General features: G+C 28.8%; 2 protein-coding genes across 3 annotated transcripts in view; one reads left to right on the top strand and one right to left on the bottom strand.

The window, feature by feature from the left end:
- The window catches only part of LOC129961018 (zinc transporter ZIP3-like), a 210,706-nt gene that overhangs the window by 47,703 nt on the left and 141,749 nt on the right, over positions 1 to 21,254 (top strand). The window lies entirely within an intron of this gene.
- Positions 8,105 to 8,677, bottom strand: LOC129959706 (uncharacterized). The gene has a single exon (XM_056072595.1). The coding sequence runs from the start codon at positions 8,675 to 8,677 to the stop codon at positions 8,105 to 8,107; it is 573 nt and encodes a 190-aa protein (XP_055928570.1).

Raw genomic sequence — 21,254 nt, 5'->3', positions numbered from 1 at the left:
TTTACAGACCAGTGCATTCGATAAATGTCAGAACATTTAACATAGTTTTAAATTACTTTATAATGAATAAAGAAATAACATAATTTAGATTTTTATAAACTCGAAACTAAAATAACATATATATTTAGAACAGAACACGCATTCAGTTTGATAAGATGCTTATTCAGACATTTCAGGGAAAATCATCAATCATCGTTTAAATTTTATATCTTGTTCAAACTAGATTTAAATTCTTACATTAGTTTGCTATCGCGGTTTTATTTTATGAACTTTTATAATCAAATTAACGGTGAATATTTTAGTTACTATTTTATTTTTGATTCTTTTAAAAGATAAAAAATGATCCAATCATTAACCAGAATCTTTTTTTGAAATTTTCTCGATTATTACCTTCCTAGGAAATCCTTTGAAAAATTTATTAAGCGCTAATGAGATTTTAATTATTATATGGAAGCTAACAAAATGCAGTTCTTGGTATTTTGTTCTTGATTCTAATTCTAAAGTAATATATGTGAGGAAATTAAACTCAAGAGAAAAGTGATCTTCAGAAAATCTTGGAAATTCTTATTGTATTCTGAAAATTAAAACTAGTTCTTATTGAAAATGATATCCTTTTACAAATTCCTGGAAATTTAATTTAAAAGGAAATTGGAATCGCTGAAAATTTTCTCTTTTCAATAAATGAATAATCGTCTTATTTGTCGTTTTAATTTTAATTAAATCCGCAGATTTAATCATACTTTGTCTCCATTTTAAGTTATTATTTTATCTAAAATTCTGCTTATTTCAATAAATGGTGAAATTATTTGATTGAAAAAGCTAATAGGAAGAATATTAGTTTTGTTATCTAGAGACATTATTAAATTATTCTTAGAAGTCATCTTTTATCGAAAAAGATTGGATTTCATATTATCTTTGGTTATCACTCGCTTTGCACTACTGACTGAAGTATTATCATTTATTTAGAAATTGATGAAAAAATATTACAGACTTCAGAAAGTAAAACTTTGGAGGTTCTTTTAATATCTTAAAGAGCCATTTTTAATTTGTAATCGTATATCAATTTAACAATCATTTTTATTTGTAGTGGTATGATTTGTAGTGGTATATAGTGCATTAAGGATTTTGGTATTGAATTTGAGAAAATAAATTCAATTTGCTTATGAGATAAAATTTACTTGCTCTAGATAGTTTTGATTAATTAATTTAAAAATCGAGGTTTCCTGTTAAAGTATGAGACCAGAAATTAAAACATCTAAATTTTTATTTCATCAAAAACTTTGAGCTAGAATTTGCGCCAAACTTCTTTTCATGATTAAGTAAGGGCCGCCACATTACTATCCTAAAATAATAATAATAATCAATAAATAATTACCTTGATTTTTTTAAACCATATTATATGGTAAATGTAATAATAAGTAGGCCTTATGTTTCTGAAGTTATTAAAAGATAGCAATTCTAACCAAAACTGATAAATTAGTTTGCCATAGATACGTAAAAACTGAGGAATTTAGTTATTAATATATTTACCACTGCTTTCAAAAGTATTAAAATGCCAAATTATTGTATCTGTATACTATGCAGCTTGGAAATAAATTAACTTGGAGCCTTCGGGTTTTGGGACTTTAAAATTTCCAAGCTGTACTTGTATATTGTCCCCAATCGTCTGTTTTTTAAATTAATGTTATTTCTAATGTATCTTTCCAATAAATTTAACTAGTTACTTTTGTTGATTAATTTCATTTTAAATTTTATAGCAAAACATTTTGGATCTTTGTTAATTTAAATTCTTCAGTAGCAGCTTCGTAATTCATAGTAAAAATAAATTTAACATATTTTATCTTTTGTAAATTTATTTTCAATATTTTCATTTGAATATATAATTATTGATATATTATTAAATTGAAGAAAAAGTACGTAAAAAATAAAGAAAAAAATTATTTGAAATTAAAAATGATTCACTTTTAAAATAATAAATAAGAAAACTAAAATACTTAATATAATCTATTATTAATGAGGTTTATTGTCTACTAGCCGCCTTTGGCGACCAGCCGGTTCGCCAATCTTAATGTTCGTTTAAATTTTAATAATTAAATATTTTGAATCGGAGTTTAACCCTCTTCTTCGCCAAGTTGCAATAACGCGCCAAAGCTGGCAATTTTTATTATCACTATAATTGAACATCTGCTCCTTTGCTTTTGAACATTTCGCAAGGCCATTGTTGGCGATTTTTAAAAATTGCGCAAGCAGGGGGTTAAACTCCGATCGTACCATTAAATATTTTACGCAATTCCAACTTTAATAGATTCTTCACAAAATATTTTAAAACTTCAAATTTTGATAGTCATATAATTCACTCATAATATTATAAAGGCCTTGTCATAACGTGATATGTATCTCTCTAATTTTCTGTTACCCCTCGTAGAATTTATGCTTTAAATTAAAGTGTAAATGATTAATCTGTAATTAATATAATGATATTTTTTACTGAAACAAAGCATTTTTTTAATAATATTATTACTGATAATAGAGTCACTGAGCGTTTAAACTTTATGGGCACTAAAGAATATCTTTCTTAATTTATGTAATATTTCAAGAATTTGTCAACAAAATTTTCCCAGATTCATCATGAACAGATCGATTCATTAACAATGTTTAATTTTAAATGCATCAAACAATAAGAAAATAAAATGAATCGTTTAAAATAATCGGTCGAAAACAGGTTTAAAAAAAAACTACTTAAAAAACGATGTAATTAAAACTATAAGCATATACAAAAAATATATATAACTAACATAAATACAATTTAATTAAAAAAGCATACAACTAACCTAAAAGTAATTTAAATCGTCTGTTGATAATGGTTGCCATGCCAACAATCAGAATACAAAGCGCATGCGTGAATTTTCTTCGCCTTTTACGGTAACGCAAATGCGTGAATTTTTCTACGCCAGTTGGGGTAACGCTATGCAGATTATACATTATTAATTTCCTTTATTCTGTGTTATTTTAATTCAAAAGTACTTCAGAATGAATCTGAAACATGGATTAATTAACAATGTTTAATTTTAAATGCATAAAACATTAAGAAAATAAACAGAATCGTTTAAAACAATCCGCCGAAAAATATTAACCCTAGCCTCATTACTGTTGGGAGAAAAAAGAAACGGAAGCCTTACTCATTTGGCGATGGAGAAAATGGAAGATTTTTTTGGCGAAAAAGTTGGCGGTGGGGAAAATGGAAGATTTTTTTGGCGGGAAAGTTAGTTTTTAATTAATAATTAAAATTCTAATTAAAATTTCAAAAAAAGGGACCCCAGGTGCACATTCCCGACCTCTAAGGTATACATGTACCAAATTTGATAGCTGTATGTCAAATGACCTGGCCTGTAGAGCGCCAACACACACACACACACACATTGAGCTTTATTATAAGTATAGATTTATAATGTCGTTTGCTTATTCGTCATTTTCTATGAAACCAAAATAATGGGCTATAACCCAAGATTTTATTAATATTTTTAACCTTTTTAAATATATATCGATTCTAAGGGGAAAAAAAATCGGAAATTTATATTTTATTTTTTAATAAAATGATTTAAAATTCTATTAATTTGATTTTGATTTTTTTAAATATTATTTTGAAAATTTTAATATCTTTTCAGAATTGCCAGATGTTCAAAAATGAATTTAACACCATAAACAATTCCACAAAAAATTATGAAATCGAAAATTTTGTTTTTGCTTTCTATTTACTTAAAGTTAAAAAAAACTGAATTTTTCAGAATGACTAATGTCTTGAATAATAACAAAAGATTTCCAAGTGTTTGCATGCAATAAAGAGAAAAAAAATATTTAAAATCCTTGGATCATATGAGATCAAGTAAAAAAAAACTGAAATGCATATGCAAATCTTTAAAAATTATTTTAATAATTTAGAAAGGAATTATTTTTTCTGTGTAATCTCACAACAAATGCTTTAATAAATGAATATATCAGTTTTGTAAATGAATCATCTCTGAATGCTTTCAACAGGGGAGAGTAAATTATTATTAATTAGCAATTAATATATAGTTAACGGTTTGAGTAAACAGAATATAGATATTTGTTTGTTTTCATTCTCTACTTAATTTCTTTTTCTCATTTTAGATTAGTTATTGAAATGAAATGTATACATCTCCTTATAATTTTTCCATTTCGACCAAAGAAAGCTTCCTTTATCTTTTCGTATAACAAGAGATATCTAATTACTCGAAATGATTATAAGCTATGAAGATAAAAAAAAATCTTATTAATCCTTTCCGAGATTCCTTTGAGAAATTCTGCAATCATTTCCAGCGACATCATTTTTCCGTTTTTTTTTTTTTTTTTTTTTTTGCTGTAATAAAAACCATGTTATCACACTACTTAACTAGTCTTTCTTCATCGAAAGGTTGTTAGAAAAATCATAATCATTCATGTTTTATTTTAACAACGAATTTCTAACAACGAATAACAATAAAAATTATAAATAAATTAAAAAAATTCAATCATTGCATTATTGTATTATTGTTCTCTTTTATTAACAAAAACTATAAAAAAGTAAACGCTTTATTTATTTATTTTTGCTGCAGATGGTAATTTTATTTTTCAAATATTTCTTTTGGCATGGTCATCGATATAAAATAATTTAAAACTTTCAACATAATCTTTGTAATATTCATACTTTTAAAAAAGTTTTTTGTCAGAAAAGCTAATAAAAATATGAAGAAGGCTTGTGTCATTTACAAATAATTACTATTTACAAAAGAAAACCACACTCTGCTTTCATTTCTGATGCATAGAGTCATAGAAAATCAACGATGCATAGAAGCTACATGTTATTCTTTTTTCCAAACATTTACTGTGAAATTGACATGTTATATGCGATAACTTTGAAGACCATTCCAAAAAATGTGTATTCAATTGTTTGCCATAATTTTCTGGTTGATTTATTCTTTGAAAACACTGTTCTGAATAAAGATTTTTCAGACATTTTATTCAATCCTCTTTCAGTATTTTTCCGCAAATTCATTCATTCGCTTTTTTTATAATCTGGAACAATATTTATTCAGTTCCCTTAATTTATTTTATTCAAATATGATCATTTTTAATAGAAACACGAATAAATATGTTTTAGTAGTATAATATAATTTTTTGACTGCAATAAGTTACCATTTTGGGGGGGGGAGGGGTGTTTTATATTTGTTGATAAATATATGAAGGGAACATTGTACATTCATTACACATTGAGTTAATAGCTAGATTTATTCAGTAAAATGAAGTTTCATCCCAGAATATTATCCATATGTTGAAAGTGTACATTCCTTATTATCGAAGCCTTTTCTTTCTCAAAATATAATGTCTGCTCCGAATTCTTTAAAAATATATTATACATTTCGCTCTAAAATGTGATGATTTATGTTCTTCGGTCGGAGCAAAACCAAAAAATCGATATTAGTATCACTATTCGGCAATACGTATCTGAAAACAAGAGTTAGCAGATCGATACAAGAAATATCCCATATAAACTTAAATTATATGCATTTGGATTTTTCCGGCTGTGTTTTATGGGTTATTGGTAATCTATATATTTATCACAAATATAGTTAATAAATTGCCTTGCCCTTTTTCATTGTTATGTATTTTTTAAAACGATGTTTTCAATAGACTCCTTATTCATTTATATGTATTCTAAATAGATTACTTGGAAGTAATTCAGAAGCGAACAGTTTTTTAAAATAGTTTCTGCGTTATTTAACCATCTGAAAAAATACGCGAAAAAATTATTTTAAAAAAAAGTCTCGCCACTAGGATTAATTCCATAATGTTTGTTGAAGAAGTTGCAGTATTTAGAGTATTCGGTTGTACACTGGTTCTTATTTACCTTAAATCTTATATTTACTTTGGGATATTTTTTCATACAAAACTTATTTAGCGAAAAAAACATCTCTTATGAATTAAAACAGTGGGTAGTTTTCATCCTGAAATAAAACATATTTCTTCAAAAGAACGTAAAGGCTAAAAACTCTTTTTTTATCTACTTTATAACAATAAATCCAGTCATTTACCTGAAGGATATATTAGAGTTTAAATAGAAAAGATTTATAATCTATTTTATACCGGACTTTAAAAACTTCCACGCCGTCAACTAAAGGTACTTTCAGTTTTCATAAGTATGAAATGCGAAATTTGAAACAAAAACAAATGCACATGAATAAAAAAAAAATTCAATGGATACTTCACTGAAGTTTACTTGAATTTTATACTTCAAAAATAAAGATGAAATAAATTTGATTTTCTTTGCTTAAAAGATAAAAACGAGTAAAAATGTTTCATTTCACAAACTCTGAATCATCTTTTAGCACACAGAAGCAATGTATCTATTATCTGAAGATGATAAAATTACCGAAGCATTTAATATACGCAAGGAAAAAAAAAACTTGACCTGAAGTTTTTCTGCTATCCGTGCTTATTGACATACTGGGCTCCCGATGGTACTCTAGTGAGCTTAGCATTTAATCCACACCTGCAGATGTTATAAATATGATTGAGTGACTAGAATAATCAAGTTGCAGGCACTAGAATGTTAGCTAATGAATATGATGATATATGCGGGGAAATGGCTAATATGCATTCACACACTGTGTATACCTATTGACTTCGCACGAGAACCATGATGTTGAAACAATATTTACTAAATATCTAGGCGTATTTCTCCATCTGTTATGTTAGACTGTTCCTTGATTAGGCAAGCTAACCATTTCAAATGAAACCTCGCCTAGTTATCCCTTGCTGGCAGAATTAATGCATCTATTGCTAATATTGTATTGAACATAAAATTAAAGTGCCATTTTTTAAAAGGAAGATTAATACTAAGAATGAATTTTGTTTCTTAAATTTCCCACTTCTGTATATTCATGCAAGAAAAAGTTAATGAATCAGAATTATATTCAAAGTAATATTATTGTAATCTCAATTTAATACTTTAGTAATTATATTACAGTTAATCAAATTAATGTTATATATTAAAATTTTATGAAAACAATTGATCATTAAAATAATTAAAATGCATTCATCTATAGCTAATATTGTATTGAACATAAAATTAAAGAGCCATTTTTTAAAAGGAAGATTAATACTAAGAATGAATTTTGTTTCTTAAATTTCCCACTTCTGTATATTCATGCAAGAAAAAGTTAATGAATCAGAATTATATTCAAAGTAATATTATTGTAATCTCAATTTAATACTTTAGTAATTATATTACAGTTAATCAAATTAATGTTATATATTAAAATTTTATGAAAACAATTGATCATTAAAATAATTAAAATGCATTCATCTATAGCTAATATTGTATTGAACATAAAATTAAAGAGCCATTTTTTAAAAGGAAGATTCACACTAAGAAGGGGCCGCGGTGGCCTGGTGGGAAGGTCTCGGCTTGTGAGCCGTAGGGTTTCAGGTTCGAGACCCGATTCCACTGAAGAGCCGTCGTGTAAGGGGGTCTGTTGCACGTTAAATCCGTCATGCCAAACGTCCTCCCGCTGGTGTGGTGTGGAGAGGGGGGTGCCAGCTCAGGTGTCGTCCACGTCATCTGACCGCGGTTCAAAATTACGAGGTCCGTCCCAAAATAGCCCTAGTGTTGCTTTACAACGGGACGTTAATATAACTAAACTAAACTAAACTCACACTAAGAAGGAATTTTATTTCCTAAATTTGTCACTTCTATATATTCATGCAAGAAAAAGTTAATGAATCAGAATTATATTCAAAGCATTATTATTGTAATCTCAATTTAATACTTTAGTAATTATATTACAATTAATCAAATTAATGTTATATATTAAAATTTTATGAAAACGATTGATCATTAAAATGCATTAAAAGTTTTCTTCCTTAAAGCAAAATACACGGTGTTCCAGAATTATCTATACAACTTCAAAAATTCATAACTTTGAAAATAAACAAGATATTTATATTCTGTCTTTTGCATGTATTACTGCAACTAATAAAGTTTTTTTAGTACACTTCAACATGCGCACCATTGGTGGCCCTAAGCACTTCCAGTCTGTAATCAATTTCAAGCCAGGTACGCTGTAACATGTCGCCTGATTGTACTAAAAGCTTGTGTAATGCGGCGTTTCAAGTCATCAATGTCATTAACCGGTGTCCGGTAAACAATGTCCTTTAAATAACCCCACAAGAAGAAGTCGAGAGGTGTTATGTCAGGAGACCTTGGTGGCCATGGAATTGGGCCACCCCGTCCAATCCATCGGTTGGGAAAAGTTTCGTTGAGGTGTTCCCGAACTGTTGTCAACCAGTATGGTGGTGCACCATCCTGTTGGAAGTAAACAATCGGCTGTAATTCTTCCAACTGAGGAAGAGCAAAGTTTTGAAGCATATCCAGGTACACGCAGCCAGTAACTGTGGTTTCTATGAAGAAGAAAGGACCAATGATTTTGTTGTGCATAAGCCCACACCACACATTAACCTTTGGGCTGTCTCGTTGAAGCTCGACTACTGCATGTGGGGTTTCAGAACCCCAAATTCGTACGTTGTGGCTGTTTATTGTACCAGACACATGGAACGTGGCCTCATCACAGAAACACACCTTTTTCAAGAAATCTTCATCATGCTGAATACGTTGTAACATGTCTACGGCAAATTCCAGACGTTTTGGTCGATCTGTTGGTAACAGTGCGTGCAGCAACTGTACCTTATAGGCATACAGACGCAACTGTTTATGAAGAACTCTGTGGATTGTGGTTGTAGCCATTTGGAGTTGCCTTGAAGCCTGACGAATTGAAGTTTTCGGATTGTGCTGGAATGTTTGCCGTATTCGCTCCACATTTTCTGGACTTGTGCTGGGTCGTCCGGCTCCACTTTTATGCAATACTGATCATGAAGCTTGTGTGCCATGCACGGATGGAGGGTCTGGCTGGTGGATCTCTTTGGAATTTTGTCCTGAAGTTCTGTTGAACCTGTGTATCTGATTTCGTCTCTATGAACCATGACACGCATTGAGCTTTCTGTTCTGGTGTCCACATCTTCACTTATAACTGTTCAGCCTATTGAAAAAAAACTTTATTAGTTGCAGTAATACATGCAAAATACAGAATATAAATATCTTGTTTATTTTAGAAGTTATGAATTTTTGAAGTTGTAAAGATAATTCTGGAACACCCTGTATGTTTCTAATTTAAGTCTGAACAAATTATTTATGGCTCAAAAAATTTTAATTGTTTATTTTTAGTCGCTAAAGGTTTTTCTATGAAGAAAATTCTGGTGGTGCTCCTTGCTATATAAAAATCAGGAATTGTAATTTCATGTTAACAAAGACTTTTTATTTGAATTCTCTAAATTTTGTTCATATTAGTATCAAATAGAACTCTTAAAGAATAATGGATTATTTTTAAAAACTGAAACGTATGAATAAGTTGACAAAAAATTATCTTATGAATTATTTACAAAATTGTCTGTTTGAAACATTAATAAGAGTGTGTTTAAAGCACTTCATAATCCTGAGAAAAAGCGGTTAGACCTTTTTTTTAGAAAAAGCAAATTTGTAATAATTATTTTTGATTAATAATTATTACTTACATTTACTTCATTCTAAAAGAATATCAAAACAATTTTCGAATCAAACAAAAGTTAATTTGTCGAAACGTATAAAAAAAATCCACGTTTTCTTTACAAGAAAAACACACATATTTTATTATTATAGCTTTTGCTAACTATTATACCAGTCCGTTTCATAAATTGTTTCAGAAGTTAACCGTTCAATGCGTTAAGGTTATCAAGATATTTAATACATTCATGCCAAAACAAATGCTTAAAAAAATTTTTCAGGTGTGTTTATCATTATTATAATAATGATTATTCTGATTAATAATGGTTTAATCATTTTATTCTGAAAGGATATAAAAACATTTGGAGAGCTAAAAAAATATTCATTTGTCAAAATGTATCAAAAACATGTTTCTTCATGAGTGGGTATAGCAAAAACAATAATATTTTATTTGACAATTTTTCTAACAATTACTGCATAAATAGCTTGCAGTTTATCCTTTCCTAATTTTTCCCTTTTAATTCAATATCAACATCAATTAAAAATTTACTCTTTTAGTAATGAATAAGTCAGGAAATTTATCCTTTCAGAATGTATAATTTTAACATTAATTCAAATAAATCAATTTTAATCGAACCATCATTCCTTTTTTTTCGTGAAGTACCGAAGTAGATTGATGGCATATATGCTTGATTTATTCTAATTTATTCATCTTACGATGGATGATAAAATCAAAATGAAGAATGGCGAGTATGCGATAGTTCTTCGATCCTTTTTAAAGAAACTTTCAATCAATTTAAAGTGGTAAGTAGAGTTTGAAAATCCAATAAAACCACACTAATAAAAAAGGAGGGGGGGGGGAGAGAGGAATCAATTGAATAGGTTTAAAATCACCCAATGAAAACCAATAATTTGTCCTTGCTTACTTAAAATTTTTTTATTTGAATAAGATAACCCTGATAATAATTATTAGATAGAAAATAATTTCATACTTATCAATCTTTATTCTAAGCATAATGGAAAAATTTTTTAAAGCTCTTATATATTTTCTGTTCTTATTTTGAAATGTACAGTTTTGTAATTATCAAAAAAATAATAAATGTAGAATTTCCTCCGAAAATCTAATGTTACAGGTTTTTTTAACATGTTATTGTTTGTTTCATACATGGTAATATTCTATCACCACAAACAGAACAAAACTAATTATATGAAGAAATCGGGATTGAAAGTATTATTACAAGTTGGTCATCTTTTTAAATATATATTATTGCCTAGTTATTAATTGTACAGTTTTAGCACATTTATTAAATGGAAAAATCTGTTAAAGATCAATTGATGTTCATTTGACAAAATTCGATATTAGGTCTGTCCCATAATAATCTCGAATAACTTCAAAATTGGATGTTAATCTGAATGAGATAAGTCATTTGGTAGAAACTGTATTATGTGTTTCAAAATGAATATCAGGGTTTTAATTGCTTACATCTTAGATAAAGTAAACAGTAATGATATTATATACAAAGATAAGTCATGTGAGATTTAGTTGCTCGCATAATCATAAAGTATTTCTTCTACCTTCTACATGAAATCGTTGCTGTCAAACGTGGTTGTTCCGAAATAAAAAACCGTCTATGTTTTGCACTTTGAAAAGTGTGATTCTGTAAGTATATTAAATTTGGTGTTCATAGACATTTCAATTGTGACCCTTCAAGTGATAACATCTGCAGATAGTATTAACTGTTTGAACAAATTGAAGGTTTTGTAGAGTACGGTATGGCCAAGAGTGTGCAACCAAGAGTGTTTATTCTTTTATGCTTAACTTATGCTTGAAGTTATTAAGCTTATAAGACATCGTGAGTCTATGCCTTCGTTATCAATTGGCTTTGTTTGCCAAGTTGTAGACCAAGCTTCACCAAGTTGCTGTTACATCAGTCATGGTGATCAATGCATTAGACGACTCATTTATCTTCTTGATATTTGTCGTAAGAAGAATGTTAATCATAGTAAACATCTATAAGAAAAAATGTTGCAATTGTTTTTTTTATTTCATGTATCATTTATCAATGTAATTCAAAGTTAATAAATGTTACATAGCTTTAAAACCCAGATATTCCTTTTGAAACGGTATGATTCTCGAATTTGATTTGCCAGTTAATTTCTCTTGCAGGCTCCCGATGAAAGACTAAGTCCACAGAAAACCTATTTTCTTGTTTGAAATACGCCAGGGGGTGCAAACAAAACTCTGAAAGCTTTCACAATTTTAAATGTTCTTTATACACCTTGGCTTAAAGCTTTGCTGTAACATAAAGGCTTGCTTTCCCTTGAGAGCGTGATAAGTTTTCTTTATGCATACAACACATTCTCTGTTCATCCCTCTTGTCACATCCGCGCTTTAGAGAAGCAAACATCCTGAGATTTCTTTGAGGGGAACATCCTGTTTTCGGTACTCTCTGATGTCCAAAATCTCAGTATCTTTCTTGCTCCAAAATCATGAATTATGTATTATCGAATGAGTACTTTTTTATTACCAAAAAATTCTAGCGAAGTGTGCGATTTTTGAAAGCATTCGTATTTTTACGACTTTTAGTTTGAGCTCTGTTAGAGTGTCAAGAAATGGATTCTTGTTATATTTTAACAAACATTTTCAACAGAGTGTTTCTATATACTTTATATAATTTTGAATGATGTGAGTTCAGAAAATGAAATATTACATCATAAAAGAATAATGGTTTAGCTTCCTCCATTTTTCTCATTTAAAATTACTCCGATTTTGGTTTAAGTTCATGTTTGTAAGCGATTTTCTGGTGCATCGTTAGACATTGAAGATCAGAAAGCAAAATAAAGAATTAAAATAGTTCTTTTAGGTATTGTATTAAATAATTGTGTTAGTGCCTTTTAAAATAAATAAAACAACCATTACGAAATTATAAAATTTAGAGTATTACTAGAGTTCACAAAGCAGATTTCATTTCAATAAAAAATACACAGGTGTGAAAATAATTACATCACATGCTGCAATCAGTGATTTTGACTTGGTAAAAATAAGATACATTGCATGCAACCTCGACTGATGTAATTATTGGCTATGGACTTATTTGTGATGTTTTTATTTTTGCAAGTTTTTGCATCGAAAATGAAAGTTATAAATTATTTTTGCAAACTTCTATAAATGTTTCGCCTACTGATAACACAAAAAAAGTTTTTATTAAATTATGAGCATGAATTTCTTAGAATATAATCAAAAACTGTAATTACGGTTTTTAAAAAGCATTTTCGCAATCTATATTAAAAATCAACAAAAACGCCTAATGGTTCTTGATTTATTTTTTATTAATTTATGGAGGGTTGTGTGAGTACCGAGTTGGACATCAATCACAGTCTCTTGCTTAAACAAGAAAGTAGGGAAAAATTGGTATATAGAACTAAAATTAGTTATCTAAAATAACTCATTTAAACTCAATGGACACCCAAGCAAAACATCTGATTTAGCATAACTCGATCGCCGATATTGACAGAAACCTATTATAAACGGCTTGTCGAGATTTGTATTGCAGACTTGATGCATACCGTGTAATAAAAAAATCATACTGAATATCTGCGACTCAAAATTGATAATAGTATATATATATCTCCTGAAGTATAGAGTGGCTATAATTAAAGTGACCCTACTTAGATGTATGTAGAATCAATTATGACTGACGTACTTTGTCGAAAGAGCTTATGTTTTATTTGGGCCATGGGAAAAGAAAACTACAAAAAACAATTTAAAATTTTTACCACCAGATGGTTTTTTATTTAATAAACAAAAATCATCATCTACATTAGGAACGTTTAAAAATGCCAGTAGTAAGTACCGTAAAATCATTCTTCACCAGGCCTTTCGAAAAAAAATGATCAAATTCTACTGGTCAAGCTGTATTAACAGAACTGCAAATTAAGCTACACTGCAAGAATATTGCAGTTTGGAAGTATTGCAAAAAAAAAAAAGCAATTGTAGAAGAATGAGTTGAAAGATATGATTACTTAATTTGAAGACACTAGGTAGCTGTGTGTGTTTTTTGGAAGAAGATGGAAATGGATTTTAAATGAAAGTGTGGAAGCAGTCATTATTGCTGCGTTTGAAAGAACGTCCGGTTCCCAATATTCTCAAAAAAGTGCTTGAATATGCTACATTATTTGTCTCTCCCTTGGATTATTGGTTGGTTTTGCTATTCATTTAAAATTGGCATCCACACGAGATCCAGAAAAACTGCAAAAGCTGTACCCTGAAGACCCGAAACAATACATTTTGTTTTCCGGGTTCTGAAGAGAATAGCATGGCCTAGGAACATTTTATGGCCAGATGAGGCTCATTTTACTCTAGATGGAGCAATAAATACTCAGAACATATGGGCCATACCCTTCTAACATTATGCATGATCAGCCTGAATATTCTAATTACATTTTTACATGGTATCTTTTAATTGCCGATTTCATTCTTGGCCCTGTCTTTGAGAAGGACACTCCACCATGGCCTGAAGGGTCACGGGTGCCCGCTACTGCTTAGCAAGCTATTACTGTAACAATAACGTGATTGTTTAAGGACTACTGTCTTCATGCATGATGGTGCAACACTCAATTTTGTTTGACAAGAGAAGAAACTATTTTATGTCCATTTTGGATATGATCGAGTAATTCTGTGACATTTTCTGATTACTTGAACTTCTCGATCTTCAGACTTGAATCCCAGTGATTTCTGTTTGTAGGTAATCTTGAAAGATCATATCTGTGGAGAAAGCTTACTGATCTTGCCTGAAATGAAAGCAAGAATGACTTGCCATGTTTCTTCAAGTCCTCAAAAAGAACTTTACGCTACTATTGAATACACTATAGTACATTTTTAACACGTGATTGACGCTAGTAGAATTCGATTTAACAAATAAAGCTTCGTGTTTCAAATTTGAGTTTTTTACTTTGAGCTCCTTTTCACCTAGTTGTCGAAATTTGATTTTTTTTGTGGACTTTTTCTTTTCTTCATAGTCCAAATAACATTAAACAAACGATATTTACATAAGCCTGTGTAAGATCACTTAAATTATTACCACCCTGTACGCATCTTTCAAAAAATGCTGGAACTACCTGTTGTACACTAAAGCTTTGAAAGCAGGGCATTTGTGGCCATTCATCCTGTGAATGTAATGTAAAGTCAGTAATAAAATAATCTTTCGAAAACTTGAAAAAAAGTTTTTAATAGTTAAATCAGAATTGGATTTTTTTTCTTAGTTTAATAGAGCAAGAACTTTGATTTTCGGTTTTATTCTTTGTCAAATATTTGACGAAATCTGAAAGTTTAAACTGAGAAATTTACTTTGTCGAGCTTAAAATGGTCCTCTTTATTTTTAATAAGTTTAGTGATCTTTACTTCTTAATATAAGGAATTACATTTGACTTCTTTCCAGACTAGTTTATAACAGAAGGCAATTTAATTTATATCCTTTTTTCGCAGTTTTAAATTTTTTTTATTAGTAACCTAGTGATAAAAGTAGTAAGTTTAAATCAGCTCTTGGTGTCTTTGAGGGAAAAAATATATTTCAACGTTGAAATTGTAGCTTCAAGAGATTAAAGACTAGCTTAAAATTTTCAACAGCATTTCTTTATTTCTGGCGCATCATATTTCTTATTCTGCTGAGTTTTGAAACTTTTAATGTTATTTTTTTGTTGCTAATACAACATAAGCTTTGAACATATGTATCCAAAAATAGCATCAGAATAATAAGAAACGTCTTGACTCTTTTCAGATTAAAATTTCGATTCACAGTGATGTCTATAGAAAAATCATCCATCTGGGTTAGAAATACAAGATTGGACAGTGTAAATGGAAATGTTTTATATCTCCTTTGTAAACATGGTATTCGTAAGATATTTCTAAGTATTACAGTTTTGTGCGATATAAAATAAGTAGAATCTCGCATATAAATTTCGTCAAAAAATATTTTACAAACATTATTTCACATTATTTTTAACGAAGTAATTTTTTTTATATAAGTTCTTTCGAATATCATATCGTAAAAAGGAAAAATAATAACTAAAAAAAATGCAATGCCAGAGAATATTTTCCCCATAATGCAGTTTCAGAATCTGCCCTTTTAAAGTTGTATAAAAAATTGCTTTTATCAGATAAAAGTGAACTTTTTAATTGCATTATATTAATAACTACCTGGGAGTTGAAGTCGGTTTTTTTTCTCTCATGAACACAATTAGTTTTTAGTTGAAATAAAAATAACATTTAAAAGGGCAGAATGTTAAAAAGCATAGTTCAATGCGGAATGTGGGTTGATTATATCGATCTTTTCAAGTAATAACTCCTTGATTCGTGTAGTTTAATAACGGAGCACAAAACGTGCATAAAATAAAAACAAACATATTTTCTCTTACTTTTCCTTCAAATTTTTAATGTAATCATTTTCAAATTTTTATGGCACATGAAACAACATTTAAGATTTTAGACATTCAATTCTTCTTTCGATATTGTTATCATAAATCTACTTCAATAAAGAGGGACAAAGAAAACCTCGGCGAGTTTTATATCATATCATGTTATATAAAAAGATAAATGCAGCGAATATTTTTTTTTCTGTGTGTGATCTTGTGGATTTCTCTTTTATTGGTTTGGTGCAAGTTCGGTGTTAAATATGGTAAAAAGAAAAGTGAAGATGAAAATTAATAAAAAGAAAAACTGTCTCTACAAACCACACACTATTAATGTGCTAAAAAGTAGAAATTATTTTTCTGGATTATTTTCTACTATTTGATCTTTCAAGTCCATAAAATCTTGAAACCAATTTGTTTTTCATAAATTCATTATCAAATGACGCCACTTATATGGAACCAAGATTTAATTATATAATCCTATTTACTAATCATTAAGTTATTATTGAAATAAGCACACAAATGGGCAAAATTTAAGGGTTCTAGCACATCAAGAAGTGAATGGAAAATCGTAATATTTCCAGTAAACAAAATATTTCTGAAACATATTATGTTTTATATAAACAATTAGTAAGTAAACCAGGAGTGTAATCATAAGATATGCCTCCACCCTGCTAAAGTAACCGATGTAATCTGAATAAAAGAGTAGCCACAAAAACCAGCATCGTGAACTGTTGCGAATGCATAATAACCAACATTTCGAACAATTCATCTGCCCACTCCTAATTCAGAAGTACTATTCATCTTTGAAGTGGAAGACTCTCCTTCCCCCCCCCCACTTTAATTTTATCCACCAGGTAAGCGAGAACCAACCACTGAACCGGCAGCTTACCATTTGCACACCTTAAATACCTATTTTGATTCAGAAAGATTATTTATAAATGAAAAATATATGGGGATACTTTAATTATTTTATTTAAATTATCAACTTAGAAAAAGATTATTTCATGTCATTTATTAGTAGCACTATTTTTATTAATAGAAGCATCTGAATTAAAATTCCATTTGTATTCATATCCTTAAATATTCTCAAATTATCGAAATAAGTGATTTCCTTTTAATATATAGTTAATAATTTGCGTTCGAATGCTTATTTTCGAAACTTATACTGAACATTGCAATTGCTCATGTGATTTGTTTATTGAAATAGCTAAATTATTTTAAAGTTAGAAGTACTTATTTTAAATAAATAGTTATTTATCAAGTGATTATAGGTTTAATAAACTTAGATTATACCCAGAAATAAGATATAGAGAAATTACACAGATTGGCTTAAATATAAGCTCTGGTAAATTTCCATTAGAAATCGATATGGTGTACACATCTTTTGGAGCTATTTTTTGTCAAAAAAAAAACATTGCTTTAAAAAAATTATAGAACATGTTCATTGGTAATAAAAATTGCTGTTGTATAAAGCTAATTAATTCTTAAATATGCTTTAATGCATTTCTAAAAAAAGGAGAGCTTAAACTTTATTTGAAATCAAAATAAAAACTATGAAAATTTAAATTTACTTTTCAATGTCACTAATAAATTTTATTTAATGAAATACCCATGTGTATATCTTACGCTAATGATCCGAAATAAAATAATTTCAAAGGCCTCCTAAAATCAACATCTTCCAGACAAATTATTTTTCTTAAAAGAAATTATCGCAATTCGAAGAAAAAAAGAATATTCTACCACTGTCTTCCGTATTTTTATTCAATGTTATGATTCTTACGGATTAATACTATTTTGTTTGCTCTTCTACTTGTAAAAAAAAAATAACTGCTTGCAATTTATCAATTAAAATGTAGCAAGTATTTACATATGTTAAGTAATCAGATATTTAAGCATTCCTTTTACTTTACATACTTCTTGCTTTATACATATTATTTTTTTAAGCTCCTTAATATATATAAAGTGCTCTTAAGAGCATCTACTTCAATTTCATTTAAACAAAATCAAATAGAAGGTCGTGGATAATTAGGTTACTTCAGAAAATTCAACAAACGTACTTTGGTCATGGAAGAATTCTTGACTCCTTAAAAACTCCTTATTTACTCGCAACAGAATTTTAAATGGATTCTAATGAGTGCATTTTCTGATCAGCATAATATAAGTGAAGTAAGTAAGGAAAAGAAATGAAATAGTGTCTCGAAACCCTTTTAAAATTTTGTGGGAATATTGCGTAGAAAGCGAAGAATTTCCGTTTGTTTCCAGCTTATTAGAATTCTTGCCACTAATACGATGACTTTATTTGAATAACAATAAAAAATTTCTCTAATTGAAGTTCTTAACTGCGGTAATAGCTGGAATTAATTTTCAGTCAAAATTAAATCATTGACCCATACCTTTTAATTGAATTTATTTTAGTCATTGCTCTAACAACAACAATCAATTACTTACAGTTTTAAATATCCTTTTGAAAACTAATGTAAATAGTGCATAGATTTTTCATGTAAAAATTTTTCTGACGCCTAGTTGTATTTATTTACATGACTTATTTTTCACAGGCAGCGAATTTTATTAAAGTCTAAAAGCTGGAAATGTTGTTACTTATTATTTGTAAGACATCAAGCGTAAAGTTCATTTGTTATGAATAATAAATAAGTCGAAAATGCTATTGCACGGAAATAAAGGAATATTTAATCAGTTGATTTGTGGGGGGGGGGGAATATGTGATGAGAAAATTTTGTCTGTTAAAATGATATTTTTAATTTTCAAAATATTTCAAATTTAATATCTTCACAGTTAATAATACTGGAAAAAAATTGAAATAAAGCGTGGTTTATTTTAATTATTTGATATATTACCGTACCGTTTTGAAGTTGTGCTGGAATAGATTTCTAAATTTTTAAACTGCTGTGAGTTATCCATGAAAACTCCTATGTCGACAGCTTATTTTCAAGATTTCCATTCCATACAGACGAAAAGATAAATTTTTGAAACGAAGGTTATATGCCGCTTTTATTAAGAAAAAAAGTAAAATTTTCTGAAACTTAACCTCAGTGAAAATGAATTTCGATGCTAGTATTAATAACGTCTAAATCTAAATTTTTAAAAGAAGTGATAATTTTTTAAATAGTATATATTATATATAACAAAATTTAACAAGTTAAATTGATTTTCTGCCAGGAAAAACAATATGTAAGATTATTATACTGATAGTTAATACTATTAATACTAGATCTGTTCTTTACTCTTCACAGAAATGAAAATACGAAATCTTCAAGCAGTAAAATAAAGTAAATGATTTCGCTTAGACAGCTGTTTCAAAAATGTGGACAGTAAATACTTTTAGAGCGTTCTTTGCTTACTTTTATCTGTTTTAGTGACCTATTTCTATCATATTTCTTCTATGCAATTATTACGACATAAATAAACTAAGTATTTGGACTAAAGAATTTTCTCGTATAATAAAAAAAGGGCGAAAATCTTTAAAAAGAAGCTTGACAGAAGTTTTGGATTAAAACGCAAAAGTTTTCTTTCTGAAACAAAGCAATTAAAAATGTTTTACTCAAAGTAATCTTATATGGTAGGTTTATTTTTTACTTCAGTTTCCATTTCACCGATTTTTTTTACTGTATTATGCATGTAAAAATCTCGTCAAATAAACGCGTGTCATGTCAATTCAATGAAAAGTTTTAACATTGGAATTTCTACTCATCTTTAAGAAATGCAGACGTATCGGTATGCAAGAGATAGAATGTCGCCTTTGTTTCAATATGTTCTCTGCTATTAACACTTATTGTTTGGTAGAATAACTTTTGGAAATTATTTTTAAAATTCAATGTGAAGGGTCCTTTGAGTTTCCAAACTATGTCTTTCAAATCAGAAATGCGTCTTCCTTAAATTACATACAAAATGAGCGCTTGGAAAATTTTATGTATCGTTGGACAATTCTGTCCACACTACTAAAACTTAAAATACTACTTTAAAATACTAAAACTTAAGGTTATTTTTTAAATGTCGGTGTACGTTTTCTGATTATATCTTTCTCTCATTAACTCGAGAACATTTTGAAACGTTTTATTATATTTTATTATTATTTCATATTTTATTTTCTATGTTGACTGTATTCTGCTCTTGCCAATGTAAAGCTGTGCATGATGAATATTTAATGAATGCAGCAGATGCTTTCAGAGTAAAATTCTGTTATTTACCTGTTTCACTTTCTTGGCGTGTATTTTGTAATCATTGATACAGATTCCAGACAATACATTTAGAAACCTGAGAACGTGTTTGCTAGAAATTCGACGAAAACATTTTGCAATCGTTGATACAAACAGATGTTAAAGAAAACATTAAGAAACTTGAGGATTTGTTTGCCAGGAATTCGTCGAGAGGAAAAATTGATACAATTTAAACGATAGGATTGAAATGTGTTGAATAGTTGTTGAAACATAATAATAATTTCATAATCACATGAAACTTTAGCAACACATTTCAAATAATGTCCATGTGTATATATATAATGCGGTTTATACTCTTGTTCACAATCGTGATAAATAATCTTGGACTTTATTTTCCAAGATTGATTCTTTACATTACGCTGCAGAAGTTATAAGTAAGTCTGCTTTATACTTTATTCATAACTACTGGTTAATAATTATGCATAATAGCAATAAACAAATCGCGAAATAACTTGATTTTTCCCAAGGCTATCAGTGTGTTCAAGCAGTTCTTGATGTCAAACTTAGCCCTCAATCAAATACTTGTTCTAATGTTACCATTGACTGATCAATGATTTCAACTTATTCATTGGAAAAATAGTCTTTTAATAGATATTTTGCATACAGTTGAAACTAAAGTTCCGATATCATTAAAAATTATTCTCACTTCCTACATTGCGGTAAAATGGGGCATGAAAAAAATATATTACAAAACATTAACTATAAAAATTTATCATTTAACTATTTAACTTACCGTTGTTAATAATAATGACATAAATTTATGAATCTTGCATAGAAGATATTGACTAATAACTCTCTACAAGGCACCACAACTGATTACAATCTATAGTTGAACCAGCTTAGGGATTAAATGAGGCAGAGCACGTGCCTTTGGCGTTATTATCAAAGGACAAAAAAAAAGTAGAGAAAAAGTATTAGAGAACTGAAAAATATTTTTGCTCAAAATCCTTGAGTTCTTAAAAATTTTAATAAAGAAGTGCTCTCAACAAAATATGGAAGGAACTCAATGTTTATAG

Source organism: Argiope bruennichi, chromosome X2 (genome assembly GCF_947563725.1).
Source record: "Argiope bruennichi chromosome X2, qqArgBrue1.1, whole genome shotgun sequence".
Classification (NCBI taxonomy): Eukaryota; Metazoa; Arthropoda; class Arachnida; order Araneae; family Araneidae; genus Argiope; species Argiope bruennichi.
The sequence above is the reverse complement of the archived record's forward strand: the minus strand, read 5'-3'. Positions and strand labels throughout refer to the sequence as shown.